At 51.6% G+C, this 14845-nt stretch overlaps 1 protein-coding gene across 3 annotated transcripts in view; it reads left to right on the plus strand.

Annotated features, from left to right (window-relative positions):
* LOC138520143 (protein IWS1 homolog A-like) overlaps window positions 1-14845 on the plus strand; it is a 721593-nt gene that overhangs the window by 94405 nt on the left and 612343 nt on the right. For all 3 annotated transcript variants that reach the window (XM_069632628.1, XM_069632629.1, XM_069632631.1), the window contains exon 2: window positions 4251-4408. In XM_069632628.1, the coding sequence (XP_069488729.1) occupies window positions 4274-4408 (135 nt within the window). In that variant the 5' untranslated portion in view covers window positions 4251-4273. The remainder of the gene's footprint in view (window positions 1-4250; window positions 4409-14845) is intronic.

The following is a 14845-nucleotide window of genomic DNA, read 5'->3' on the forward strand; positions in this document are numbered from 1 at the left end:
GTGATTCTCCTGTTCTCTCAGTTCAGTGGATTGAAGTGTATCCATTATATTGCTTCGACCTTTTACTTGAAACTACTATTTATAGATTGGAATTTCAATTTGAATCTTTACTGCAGTCTGTGCTCTAGTTTGTTTCTTTCCCAGAAAAGGGAAATACTAATCACCTTCCCCTGCGCACAAGAAGGTGATTAGTGTTTTGACACGCTGCTCAGGAGTAATGAGCGAGCAAAAAACAGCGTATTACTCAAATTTCACTTGTCGTGGAACTTGCACGATTAGTTTGCTCCTTTTCTTGTTCTCTTTTGATCCTAACAGTTACAGAATATATACTTTCTGAAGCGCGTAAAGGGGAAACAACTGTGCGCTTGACAAGGAAACAAAATCTTCTTGGATTTCAAATCTTTCTGAACATCAATTTCTTGTTCTTCCCTAAAATGCTACAGACTGGTGCAGAACTACACAGAATCTAATGAACTCCTAACTCACTAAATACCTAAACGTTCTAAGATAAATTTAAACATAACTTAGTTCTTGGAACTATTTCTTGAATTGACATGAAGCTATGAAGACTCCTCTCAAAGTAGCCTAGAGTGCTGCGCTCCCACCAGATCGTCTGCTTGTCTTGTCCCACAAGTACTTGCTTCAAACCAGCTCCTTAATCAGCTTGGCCAGGAACACTAGGGAATACAATGGGGCCTAAACTCAGAAAACTCTTGAAACCGGACCTTCCTGTTCAAGGTAGGACAATGAAAGGCAGTTTAGAACTCTGCAGCTATTCCCATGTACCATTGTCCTCCAATTATCTTGCCACTTATTCATGACCAATCAATGCCCTACTTCCTCACCACCATGCTGGATTGGGACACTCTCCCTCCAATATTTTTTTTGCAGAACTACACAGAATCTAATGAACTCCTAACTCACTAAATACCTAAATCTTCTAAGATAAATTTAAACATAACTTAGTTCTTGGAACTATTTCTTGAATTGACATGAAGCTATGAAGACTCCTCTCAAAGTAGCCTAGAGTGCTGCACTCCCACCAGATTGTCTGCTTGTCTTGTCCCACATGTACTTGCTTCAAACCAGCTCCTTAATCAGCTTGGCCAGGAACACTAGGGAATACAATGGGGCCTAAACTCAGAAAACTCTTGAAACCGTACCTTCCTGTTCAAGGTAGGACAATGAAAGGCAGTTTAGAACTCTGCAGCTATTCCCATGTACCATTGTCCTCCAATTATCTTGCCACTTCTTCATGACCAATCAATGCCCTACTTCCTTACCACCATGCTGGATTGGGACACTCTCCCTCTAATATAATGGAAGCTAAGGATGAACCTGCCCAAAGTGTAATAAAAACATAACATAAGAAAGCATGGCAACATGGGAAACCTGACAAACACCACCAAGCATATCTTAACCACCTTTGGCTTCTCTAAACTGGACTACTTTGTAAGCATCCTCTTTGGGCTCCCCAACTATGCTTTCTGTCCTCTGGACACAGTAATTAACTTTGCTAGCAGAACGTTCTTTGAATTTCCTCACTTCACACATACTTCCCCGTACCATCACCTGGCTGATGGCTGACAATGCTAACCAGGGCTAGATTTAAATGCCTACTCCTGGATCACAAATCTATTCATGGAAAGGCACCACTGTATCTATCAACCTTTATCCAACTCTACAAGCCTTCTCGTAATCTCTGCTCTGCCTTTTCCACTACTTTTGTGGCTCCTCACCCTCCCTGTGCTTCCTTCCACTTCCACTCCTTCTCACTTCTTCCTCAACTTACATGGAATTCTCTTCCCCCGGACATCTGAGAAACAGACCACGCTGATTTGTTCAAAATCATACTAAAAGCATTCCTCCTCGCCTCTGAGTTACTCTCTTAACCTACCTCTCATCTGCCTGCTAGCTAACATTATTTCCTCGCCTCTAACCTGCCTCTGTCCCTCACTTCCTCTGCCTCCACTCTAGTACTTCATCCATCATGGTGACATCCCGAGCACAGCTGGCCGTACCACCTACCTGCACTTAAAAATGTTAAATAATCATTGTCCTGAATCTATGCGTGTCCACTTATGTATTGTTCCTGGTGACCATTCACTCCCCTCCACAACCTGGCCAGAATGTCCCTCAAACTCACCTTATTGTAAGAAGCTCACAGCTTCCCGTCACATCTGATTTCTTATCTATTATATTTTATTTTTTAATCAAAAGAGCATTGCTACTCCTGTATACAAATAAATAAATACATTATACAAACATGTATTATGTGTATGATTGTGTAACATTGATTTCTTATGTGTAAAGTTTACTCGTAAACTGTATCACATTAAATAAATAATAATAAAATAAATAACCTATACCAGGCTGAGAACCAAGATACCCACGAGGCAATGAGAGCACTGATAAGACAACAACGCCAAAAGAGCCAAGTAGCCTAAGCTGGGCTAAACTCCAAGATACCCCACGAGGTTTGAGGAACCCCCCAACCCAACCAGGGAAAAAAACCACTGGGCCTCATTACGAGTTTGGAGGTAGCCTTGCCGGTAAAACCGACAAGGCTACCTCCAAACTCACAACCGCGTTCGGCACCCGCGAATGGGCAATTACCGGGGTATTCCGGCCCCGCTGGAACCGATAATTGCCCTTTCGTGGGTGCCAGAACCGTCGGGTGCACCAGCACTGTTTATAATGGTGCTGGTGCATCTGACTTGCTGTGCTCGCGGGTGCCACTCTGCCCTCCAGGTCAGACCTGGCGGGCTGACAGGCACCCGCAAGCACAGCTCATAATATGGCGGTACGGTAGCAACTGTGCCAGTAGCACTACCGGCACAGTTATTACCTTACCGCCATACTTTTAATGAGGCACATTGTCCTTTATGCAAAGACAGGCCACAGCAGAGTAATAACTCTTGTTATCTCTGATGAGGAGCAGCCACAGAGAGACCGTAGACAGATTTTCGAACTTGAACTGTTGCAACTGATACAGACACATGGGTTGGGTCCTGCACCGAGCACCACCAGGCAGAGGGCGAGGAAGACTAAAGACATTTACTTTATTTATTTTCCCATGTATTAAGCTCACTAAACCCAAGGGCATCAAGGTGCTGTTACATAACCAGTTAGACACAAGACATATCAAATAGGTCTTTACAGGTGGGAGTCCCATTTGAACCCCACCAGCAGGTCTCCAGCCTAGAAGAGAACTGAGAACTCTTTGGGTGGGGCTCAGAAAACCAACCACCACCAGTCAACTGAAAGGGGGAGTCATTCTTTCCAGGGCTAAGTTGGTTTCATTTTTGTATTAGAGTTAGGGCCAGATTGTAGGTTAGTGTAGATATGGACATAGGACAGAGTTTTCATAAGACATCCTGAAGAGCACCCGTTTGTTATTTTCTTTGAAGAGTAGGGAAACCATAATTGTAGAAGTAGGGAAAGAAGAGACATATTATGATTTAAAACATGTCTTTTAGCCCATCTCCTATCTCTGACTTAGCACACACATTGCAGTGAGAAAGTTCGGTGAAGAAAGGACTGCTGCTCCATTTTCTTTTTGGGAAAACCCAGGTCACTAAAGAAGAGACCAACCAGTTGTTCTACCGTTTGGTAACAAGTAACAAGTGACACATTTCTTTGAAAAAAATGTTGCTTTTTGGACAACGTGTTAGCTTTGACCTGACTACTCGCCGGCTTTGATGCAAAGTCTGAACAAGGGGGCTATATATCCCTAGGAATTGTGTGTGCCTCTGCATTGCAGGTTAGATTGTATTGGTAAAAAAAAATCCCTATGTAGCTTTTTAGTATTCAACATAATTTGCCCAACCACTCTTGTAGATATTTTTGTACCCAACCTCAAAAAGGTAAATAGTATTAGTTATGGTTAACAAAGTCTGGAGATTAATGTATTCAAGGTAATAAAATATTATTATATTTTATGATGGCTCACATATACTCCCAAGAGTATTAATTTGTCTGCTCAACCACAGCCACCTCTTGTGAGCAGAGGTCACGTGAGGGGGACAAACCCTTGTTTGGGTAAGCTATACAAACACAGTCCCTGGAAACATTTATTTCAACCAGTAGCACCAATTGAAAATGATAAACAACTGGGGGTGCAGGAAGCAAAAACAAGTGCTTCAAAGATGAGGAGTGGGGTGCAAATACAAATTGAAGAGTGTACTTACCAGAAAGAGAAGTGCGACAGTTTAGTGGGTAAAAACTAACATAATCTATTTTTTTTTCAGAAGGCGCCATCTTTAAAATTGGGATGGATCCTGTATCAGCCACACCAAAACCCCCATGGCAGCCAACTGGACGGGCAAGGGTGAAGAAAAGGGGGAGGCGGCACCTCCTAATTTTAGAAGAGCCTGATGGCACTGAATTTGAACAGCTTTCCTCAGTGGTAAGTGTTGAATATAATGCAGATTATAGAGTCTAATTTGAAGACTTGGCAGACAATGGCCAGTCTTTTCCCCATGGCAATATATATATATGCTCTTTGAAGAGAGAATACACAGTGCCAGTATTAGATCCCCCAATTTAATATTCTCAGTCACAGCTACTGAAATTATCTAATGCCTTAATGACCAAATAATGCACATGGAAGCTCGTTGAAAAAGGGAAGAACGTTTTTTCGTTTGGGGCTAATTTAAAACAATAATAACACTAGCACAAAACCATGAATCAGGCATTTTCTTAACATTCAAGAATGATAGGGGAATGTCAACAAATTAACTCTTGCTATATTCACATCAGGATATTTCAGGTTCTACTTATGAAATAGGACCACGTCAGCCACTCCAAATGTGGTGTACACTCTATTGTAAAGAGTGGCTTTAATTTCCAAAAGAAAACGAAGGTCAGAAATGATGACACTGCAAATTCTACATGATATGAGGCAGTGCAGTGGAGACTGATCATGGAGCAGCCTGGTGCCCATTGAAGCTCTGAGGATTGCCACAAGTCAACGCAGCATCGTGTAGGCCAGCAGGGGTGTGAGAGAGAGAAAGCAGAGGGCAAAGGAGGGTCTTGAGCTGCTTCCAGATCTACCCTCCACACTGTGCCTGGAGAAACATCAGACACTTAGAGAGTTGGAGGTAGCTGAGCGAAGGGCTCGGGAAAGAAGGTATTTTCGAAGAGAGAGTTGGATGTAATGCAGGCCCCGGCCCCAGAAATCCTTGCGGACAATGCAGAGGGTCTTGAACTTGATCCTTGCAGCCACCCAGAGCCAGAAAGAGATTTCAGGGCTGGAGAGATATGGTCCCTAGGCTTGAGGCCAAGGATAAGTCTTGAAACTCTTTGCAGAAGACAAGGTTCATGACAACAACAAAGCCTAGCATGATTAATATATAGGAGACACAGAAGAGTTTGGTTTTACAACATATAATCTTTCAAGGGATTTCTATTTCAGTGGGCGAACTACGAAAACAAACTAAGAAAATAAAACTCAATAGAGCAGTGTCTTTGCTCTGGGATTAAAATAACAACAAATCTTTGGGTTCAAACAAGACTTTAGGTTTCATAATCCTCAAGCCAGAGATACCTTTCCAGCATAGTCTACTTTTCGTTGCCATAAAGTGTGGGCGTTTGAGTGTCCCCACACTTATATCTTGGTTCCTTGTTCCAATAGTTTAGCCCATCTGCTTCTTGTCCTGTACTTCAATAACAACAAATCTTTGGGTTCAAACAAGACTTTAGGTTTCATAATCCTCAAGCCAGAGATACCTTTTCAGCATAGTCTACTTTTCGTTGACATTAACAGGCCGATTCATGGAATAAATGTGCGCCGAAAATCCCGGCGCAGAGGGGCCAATACGTGCGCTGCGCCGAAAATCAGCGCAAAGCGCAGGGAAACCAGCGCACGTCGATTCATGGAAGTCCGTGCGCAAGAAAAGCAGAGGACGTGCGCCGAAAAAGCGCGCGGCGCAGGCCGGCGCACAGGTCAACCAACGTCGTGCGCCACGGCCACTGCGCCATCACTCCGAGCGCAGCGCACAGCTCTAAAGTAGGCGGAACACAGGGCGGGACACTCGGAATGGGGAATAAAATGGGGCACAACACTCGGAATGGGGAAGAATGTGGGCGGCACGGGGAAAGTTCAGGAGGCAAGTGCGCGGAACGCCCACACGCTCGCATACAACACGTATTCATGGAATAGAATAGGGCAAAAAAGCGCACGCTCAAAGCAGCGCACAGGCACAAACAGGCACAAACACGACCGCCACAAGAAAGCAGGCGGTAGCGTGTCTGCGCCTGCAAGAAATGTGCGCTAAAAGGCGCGCCAACAAATAGCACCTATATACAGACATGACCAATGTACAATACTGTTGCCCTCCTGGACAAATGACGTACAAAGGGGTACCCACAAACACAGACACGCGCAGAGAGAAAAAATAAACGTGTGCGTGCATACCGGGGTGCGCGGTAAGTTCCACACGCGATATGGGCTGGGCGGGTACGTGGATTGCAGGAGTGCGCGGGAAGTTGCACACGCGATATGGCAGGGAACGTGGATTCGAGGGGTGCGCGGGAAGTTGCACACGCGAAATGGCCGGGTACGTGGCTTTCAGGGGCGCGCGGGAAGTCCCACACGCGATATGGCAGGGAACGTGGATTCGAGGGGTGCGCGGGAAGTAGCACACGCGAAATGGCCGGGTACGTGGATTGCAGGAGTGCGCGGGAAGTTGCACACGCGATATGGCCGGGTACGTGGTTTTCAGGGGCGCGCGGGAAGTTCCACACGCGACATGGCCGGGTACGTGGATTTCTGGGGCGCGCGGGAAGTTCCACACGCGATATGGCAGGGAACGTGGATTCGAGGGGTGCGCGGGAAGTTGCACACGCGAAATGGCCGGGTACGTGGATTGCAGGAGTGCGCGGGAAGTTGCACACGCGATATGGCAGGGAACGTGGATTCGAGGGGTGCGCGGGAAGTTGCACACGCGAAATGGCCGGGTACATGGCTTTCAGGGGCGCGCGGGAAGTCCCACACGCGATATGGCAGGGAACGTGGATTCGAGGGGTGCGCGGGAAGTTGCACACGCGAAATGGCCGGGTACGTGGATTGCAGGAGTGCGCGGGAAGTTGCACACGCGATATGGCCGGGTACGTGGTTTTCAGGGGCGCGCGGGAAGTTCCACACGCGACATGGCCGGGTACGTGGATTTCTGGGGCGCGCGGGAAGTTCCACACGCGATATGGCAGGGAACGTGGATTCGAGGGGTGCGCGGGAAGTTGCACACGCGAAATGGCCGGGTACGTGGATTGCAGGAGTGCGCGGGAAGTTGCACACGCGAAATGGCCGGGTACGTGGCTTTCAGGGGCGCGCGGGAAGTCCCACACGCGATATGGCAGGGAACATGGATTCGAGGGGTGCGCGGGAAGTTGCACACGCGAAATGGCCGGGTACGTGGATTGCAGGAGTGCGCGGGAAGTTGCACACGCGATATGGCCGGGTACGTGGTTTTCAGGGGCGCGCGGGAAGTTCCACACGCGACATGGCCGGGTACGTGGATTTCTGGGGCGCGCGGGAAGTTCCACACGCGATATGGCAGGGAACGTGGATTCGAGGGGTGCGCGGGAAGTTGCACACGCGAAATGGCCGGGTACGTGGATTGCAGGAGTGCGCGGGAAGTTGCACACGCGATATGGCAGGGAACGTGGATTCGAGGGGTGCGCGGGAAGTTGCACACGCGAAATGGCCGGGTACGTGGCTTTCAGGGGCGCGCGGGAAGTCCCACACGCGATATGGCAGGGAACGTGGATTCGAGGGGTGCGCGGGAAGTTGCACACGCGAAATGGCCGGGTACGTGGATTGCAGGAGTGCGCGGGAAGTTGCACACGCGATATGGCCGGGTACGTGGTTTTCAGGGGCGCGCGGGAAGTTCCACACGCGAAATGGCCGGGTACGTGGATTCGAGGGGTGCGCGGGAAGTTGCACACGCGAAATGGCCGGGTACGTGGTTATCAGGGGCGCGCAGGAAGTTCCACACGCGATATGGCCGGGTACGTGGATTGCAGGAGTGCGCGGGAAGTTCCACACGCGAAATGGCCGGGTACGTGGATTACTGGGGCGCGCGGGAAGTTCCACACGCGATATGGCAGGGAACGTGGATTTGAGGGGTGCGCGGGAAGTTGCACACGCGATTTGGCTGTGAGCTCCCAGGCATTACCTGTACACCCTCCACGGCCCCTGCAGGCAGCACACACCACAGGGAACTACCCTGCACACCTGCTCATGTCTCCCACCACCCCCACCCCCAGCACTGTGGGCAACCTGCCAGCAGGCCCCCACCCATGGCCAACCCATGTCTCCCACCACCCCCACCCCCAGCACTGTGGGGAACCTGCCAGCAGGCCCCCACCCATGGCCAACCCATGTCTCCCACCACCCCCACCTCCAGCACTGTGGGGAACCTGCCAGCAGGCCCCCACCCATGGCCAACCCATGTCTCCCACCACCCCCACCCCCAGCACTGTGGGCAACCAGCCAGCAGGCCCCCACCCATGGCCAACCCATGTCTCCCACCACCCCCACCCCCAGCACTGTGGGCAACCTGCCAGCAGGCCCCCACCCATGGCCAACCCATGTCTCCCACCACCCCCACCCCCAGCACTGTGGGGAACCTGCCAGCAGGCCCCCACCCATGGCCAACCCATGTCTCCCACCACCCCCACCCCCAGCACTGTGGGGAACCTGCCAGCAGGCCCCCACCCATGGCCAACCCATGTCTCCCACCACCCCCACCCCCAGCACTGTGGGCAACCAGCCAGCAGGCCCCCACCCATGGCCAACCCATGTCTCCCACCACCCCCACCCCCAGCACTGTGGGCAACCTGCCAGCAGGCCCCCACCCATGGCCAACCCATGTCTCCCACCACCCCCAACCCCCCATCCACCTGGGGCACCCTCCACCAGGCCCCCACCCATGTCCCCCTGGCCCCTGGTCCTGACGATACACAATAATGGCAGTAATGACCAGCATACCCAGCACAAACACCCAGGCAAGGATTGCATGCACCCACATAGTGAATGCAATCACATGACACAACCCCAAAGGCAAGTAAGCAAAAGAACACATGTCCGCCACACACACATACACAATGGGTGCAAGTCAATGTCAAAACCCATATCATGGCATGTAAGAAACCAAAGAAAAAATGACACAAGTGTAAGATAATATCAAAATGTATTAAAAATAAAAATAAAGTAAACTCTGACAACTATCTGGTAAAGCAAATAAAAGGTCCATGTCCGGGAACAAAAATTAGAAACAAAAAAACAAAGGATAGAAAAATGAATAGATTTTGTCCAAAGTAAACACATGTAGAATGAAATGAAAGATAAACCATTACGACATGGTGTGACCAATATGAAAGTTAAAAAATTATTCTCACAAAAAATAACTATATTTACAGGATTGTTCAAGGGTCCATGAGCCCAACACCACAAATTAAACCTAATACTAACTATTTAAAAAAATATGTACAAAGAAGTGGCCATTGTCCAAGCGGTCCAAAAAAAAAAAATTAAATAAAGGAAACCTAGCACTAACTAACTAAAAAACTATATACAAAGGCAGCGGGCTAGTCCTGCGGCTCACTTGGTGATGCTGGCCAGGGCATCCTCGAACTCCACGTCAATGTCCTGGAGGCGGGACTCAGTCCTGGCCCCGAGGTCTCGCAGGGACAACCCCATGTGCTCTCCAAATTCCCTGCGAGCCTCCTCGAGGCACTCAGCCCGCCTCAATGCCTGATGCATGGAGATCTCCGCCCTGGCCATGGCGAGCCGCTCCTCTTCCGCCCGCTGCCGCTCCGCACCTATCCGCTGGCCAAACTCCTCCCACACGGAACACACCGCCATGCCAGGGTTGCCCTGCCCTCCGGCCGATGCCTGCCCCTCCGATCTTGATGGCCCTGAGCCATGATGCCTCCCACGTCGAGCCCGCTGCTGCCTGCGACGCCACTGCCTCTGCCAGCACGACGGCATCCAGGCTGATGGTAACCACCGACGCCGTCGTGCACGTGCCCTGCCCGATGATGCCGGCACATCTTCCATCTGCTGGGGTCCACTTGCTGTGTCGTCCACCCCTGCTGGACCTCCGACTCCCAACTGTGGCAGGGATGGGATCCCCACCGAGCTGGCTGCATTGGTCGGGGCAGGTCCACAGGGGGCCATGGTGGCATCTGGGCCGGAAGACGGCAAGGAGAACGACTGGTGGATAGCCTGCACAGAGGAGGAGAGGGCCGTCAGATTGGCCAACACATGCAGGAACCCCCCGAACATGGCCGATCCCAATTGGGCCACGTCGGCACGGTGCACTTCGTGATGACGTGCGTGCTCCTCCCGGGAAGCACGCACGGCATCACGAATCACAGCCGTGCGCATCGCGACCCCAATCAGGACCTGCTCCACGCGGCCAGGGGTTCCCACGGCCGCAGGTGGAGGGGAGTCAGTTGACATGGACATCCCCTCTACCTGCGGACGGGCCTGGGACGGGGCATCCCTGCTGGTGCATGGTGGTGCACTCACAGGGTCAGGGACAGCGACATGCACAGGCCCCTCCACGGTGACCTGTGCTGCCTCCTGCCCCTGGCCCTGGACTGCACCACTTGCACCAGCAGGGATGCTCCCACCAGGGCCCATGTGTGCACCAGTGTCGGCCTCCTCCTCCTCTGTGCAAACCACCAACCTGGATGGCTCCTCACCGTCTCCCGCCGTAGCAGGCCCCTGTGGGGGCTCACCCACCCCTTCCGCTGCAGCCGTGGGGGCATCCCCGCCGCCTTGCTCCACAGCGCCGTCTCCGCCCTCTTCTTCACTAGCCGCTGCGTAGAGGGAGACAAAGAACACAAGCATCAGGCTACTGTACAATGGTCCCCTAGACAGGAAGCAATAGCAGATGAGCACCCCTGTCAAAGTACACTTCCATCATGTCCCTCCACAACACATGGGTCAGTCCTGGCAAAACACACACAGTAACAGGCATGGTGCATGCCATGCACATTTCCATGCATGTCCAATTGACTCTTGAAACATTCAATGAAATGTAACTCACATGCATCATGGCTCATGCACATCACATGCACACACTACACCTCAGTCACATCCATCTGGCCACAATCACACCAAACACAGGCAAAACAAGGGTAAGGTGGGTGCGTCACTGAATCTGTGCATTGTCACACACATGAGTCATGCATCCATGGCATGCACAAGTCACAGACATGCAGGTCAGGCACACAGACATGGCTACCATATATGTACCTGGCATCAGCACCCATCCTCACCCCCATCCATGTCCAGGTACAGAGACTGGCATGCTCTCATGTCCCAAATCTGCATAGTGCTCCCCATGCCGCATTTCTACACATGCAACAACCATGTGGGTCACACATCACTGGTCGCACATGCATTACCATGATGTCCCAGCACACATACATGCATACATGGCACATGGCACACATACAGGCAAGTATCATAGAACCAGCACACCGCAACATGCCCTGTCTCACACAGTGATGCTTGGACACTTACCGCTCAACTCCAGACGGGTCTCCCTCTCAAGGATCTGGGCGTGGAGCGCTGGGCGTACGCGTTCCAGGACCCTCTTCTGGATGGAACTCATGTGGCCCCGGCCCCCCTCCACGAGGCGCCGGGCCTTCACAAGGGTCCTGGACCTCAAGTCCTCCCAGCGCTTCTTGATCTTCAAGACGTTGCGGGTTGCCACCCCCTCCGCGTTGATGGCAACCACACAGTCGGCCCAGATCCTCTCCCGTCCTTCCTTGCTGGCGCGGGACGATCCAAAGAGGGCATCATACTGCCCCAGGACATGCTCCACCAGGACACCAACTTCGGTGGCAGTGAAGCTGGTGCCCCTCTGCCCCTCTGGCCTGGGGTTGCCACTGGTGCCAGATGTAGAAGTGCCCGACATGGCAACCCCAGAGGCAGGTGTGGGTGGGCAACTGGGTCCTGGGGCTGGGCTGTGGAGCGATGTAATCCCAGTTGGGAGTCTTCAGTTCCAGCAGGGGTGGACACAGCAACTGGACCCCTGCAGATGGCTGATGTGCAGGCACCAAATGGCAGGGCACGGTGGCAGCAGGCAGGCAGGCAGGCAGGCAGCAGCAGATAGCACGTGGGAGGCTGCTCAGGGCACTTGGGGGGCAGTAACTCGGCCTTCGGGGCAGGAGCGTGGTGTTCCGTGTGTTTTCGGGTGGCCAGCTTGATACGGAGTGATTTGGCACGTGAAATTCCTGCACGTCAGCGTGAAATCCGAGGAAAGGCCCTTAGCGCGTAAGTGCGTCAGCACGCATACGCGATTCTATTGGACCAGAGTCCCTCATCGCGTAAGCGCGTCTGACGTGATCCGCACGGGCGTTCCCCACTCAGCACGTGAAGACGAGCACACGTGGAAATCCTGCACGTCAGAGTGTCATCGCGTGTAATTGGCCAAAAGTGCGCGTACACGCCATTGGCCTATGTACGTGTATTTCATCGCGTGTAATTGCCCAAAAGTGCGCGTACACGCCATTGGCCTATGTACGTGTATTTCAGGGGCGCGCGGCCACTTACACAGCCAAGTACGTCAGCGCACCTGTATGCCTGCAGCGTGGGAATTTCCACACGCGATTGGAGTGGGAACCCGATTCCAGGGGTGCGAGGCTCACACGCTGCCTACTACACGCGCAAGGCATTAATTTGCGCACTTTTCAATAAACAAGCAAGATGCCAGGATGAACATACCGTTCCTAGCAGCAGTGGCAGTGGGCTACCAAAGGAGGATGAGGAGGAGAGTCAGGGCCAGAATATTCACACCCAGAACCAGCCTATTCGGGATGCCTGATGACCAGGTGTATGGGAGGTACAGGTTTCCAGCACACATCATACTGGACCTGGTCAGTGAGTGGGAGGATGACCTCACATCACCCACCCTGTGCTCCCAAGCACTCAGCCCCCTGCAGAAGGTCCTGAATGTACTGCACTTCTTGGCCACTGGATCCTTTCAGCGGACAAGTGCCATAGTGGGTGGTGTGTCACAGGCCACGCAGTCACGCTGCCTACACCAGGTCTTGAACATCATCACTGCACGGCCTTCAGTCCGCAGGCACATATATCTCCCCAGGACTCATGCAGAAAGGCGGACGTGCATCCAGGAATTCTATGGTGTGGCTCAATTCCCCAAAGTGCTTGGTGCAATTGACTGCACACATGTGGCTCTACGTCCACCCAGGGCAACAGAGCACATCTATAGAAACCGCAAGCACTGGCATTCCATCAACGTCCAAGTTGTATGCAATGCCAAGGGAATCATCACATCAGTATATGCCAACTATCCAGGGTCCACCCACGACAGCTTCATCTACAGAATGTCTACCCTATGCCGGGACCTAGAGGCTGGCCAGCATGGAGATACATGGCTGCTTGGTGAGCATGAATGCCACTCCACATGCATGCATGTCAGATACTGGGTCATGACACAACACCACTAATGATACCCATCACCACCTCCGCAGGGGACAGTGCCTACCCTATCAGCCCCCACATGATGACCCCAATCCGGAACCCCACCACGCCACCCAAGGTAAGGTACAACACAGCCCACATTGCTACACGGGGCATAGTGGAGCGCACATTCGGAGTGCTCAAGTCACGCTTTCGCTCCCTTGACCGTTCTGGCGGGCAGCTGTTATATGCTCCCCGAATAGTGTGCAGGATCATAGTGGCAGCATGTGTCCTGCACAACGTTGCAACACGCCGGGGCCTGCCCGTGGACATGGTGGTGCCCCCACATCCACAACCACATGCACGCCCGCTGCGCATGGGAGGGGAAAGGGCACGGGGGGAGGCAGCCCGTACGCAACTGGTGGCCAACTTCTTCACCTAGGAATCACAGTGCTGGCTAGTGCACACTGCTCTGGCACATACCATCTGACAATCAATGATGACTCTACCTGACAATGTCTGAAAAGTACTTGACAATGAACTGTCAGATACACATCAGCCTGAGATTGTTAACATGGAAGTGTCAATATGTGTGCACCCCTAGCTACACATACACCAGCTATGCATCACAACGCAAAGACACAACTCCATCATTCTAAAATGCATTGCCACAGGCGATTCACTACATGACAACATTGCCATGTCACCCACTCCCTTCACAGTCCCGCCACTGAGGACACCATGTCATGGTATGTGACAGCAAACAAACTGGCCATCACAACATGACACCAGTGTCACAAATAGCAGTGCCCCAAATGGAACATAGCCGCACTTGAGCAGCTAACCGCCCTGGAGCCACTACTACACACCTGTGTAAGAGTAATTTCTATCAAATTACACACCAACCCACCCTGAAGCCCACCCAAACAAGACACATTGCATGTAATCAATGGTAGTCTCATTACCTGATTCAGCTGGTATGTCCTCACCGTCCAGATGTACAGTGATGGCGCCATGCAAAAGTGTCAGTGCACATCTACCGACATGTAGTGTGACTCCAGAGAGTATGCCCTTGTGAAGATCTGTGTGAAATACCTGCAAAACATGAGCAACATATGTAAGTAGAGGCACATATCATACCATCATGCATAGTTAGGTGCAACAACAATGAACACTATGAATGTCTACACAGTATTGACTATGGACTGGCCAACAGCTCATGGGAGTCCAATGTCACCGTGTAATTTGCTGTCACTTGGGCACACCCTTTGCAAGCCCATGGAAAGGGAAGCAGGAGGGGTGTGGATGTCTGCTACCCAAGCATCGAAACCAAACTCAGGACAAGCCTGCATGTGCCCAGCCACAATACAGTGTATGCCCAGGTACCCACACAAGGCAACA

The sequence above is a fragment of the Ambystoma mexicanum genome, chromosome 13 (genome assembly GCF_040938575.1).
Source record: "Ambystoma mexicanum isolate Mex_15411 chromosome 13, UKY_AmexF1_1, whole genome shotgun sequence".
Lineage (NCBI taxonomy): Eukaryota > Metazoa > Chordata > Amphibia > Caudata > Ambystomatidae > Ambystoma > Ambystoma mexicanum.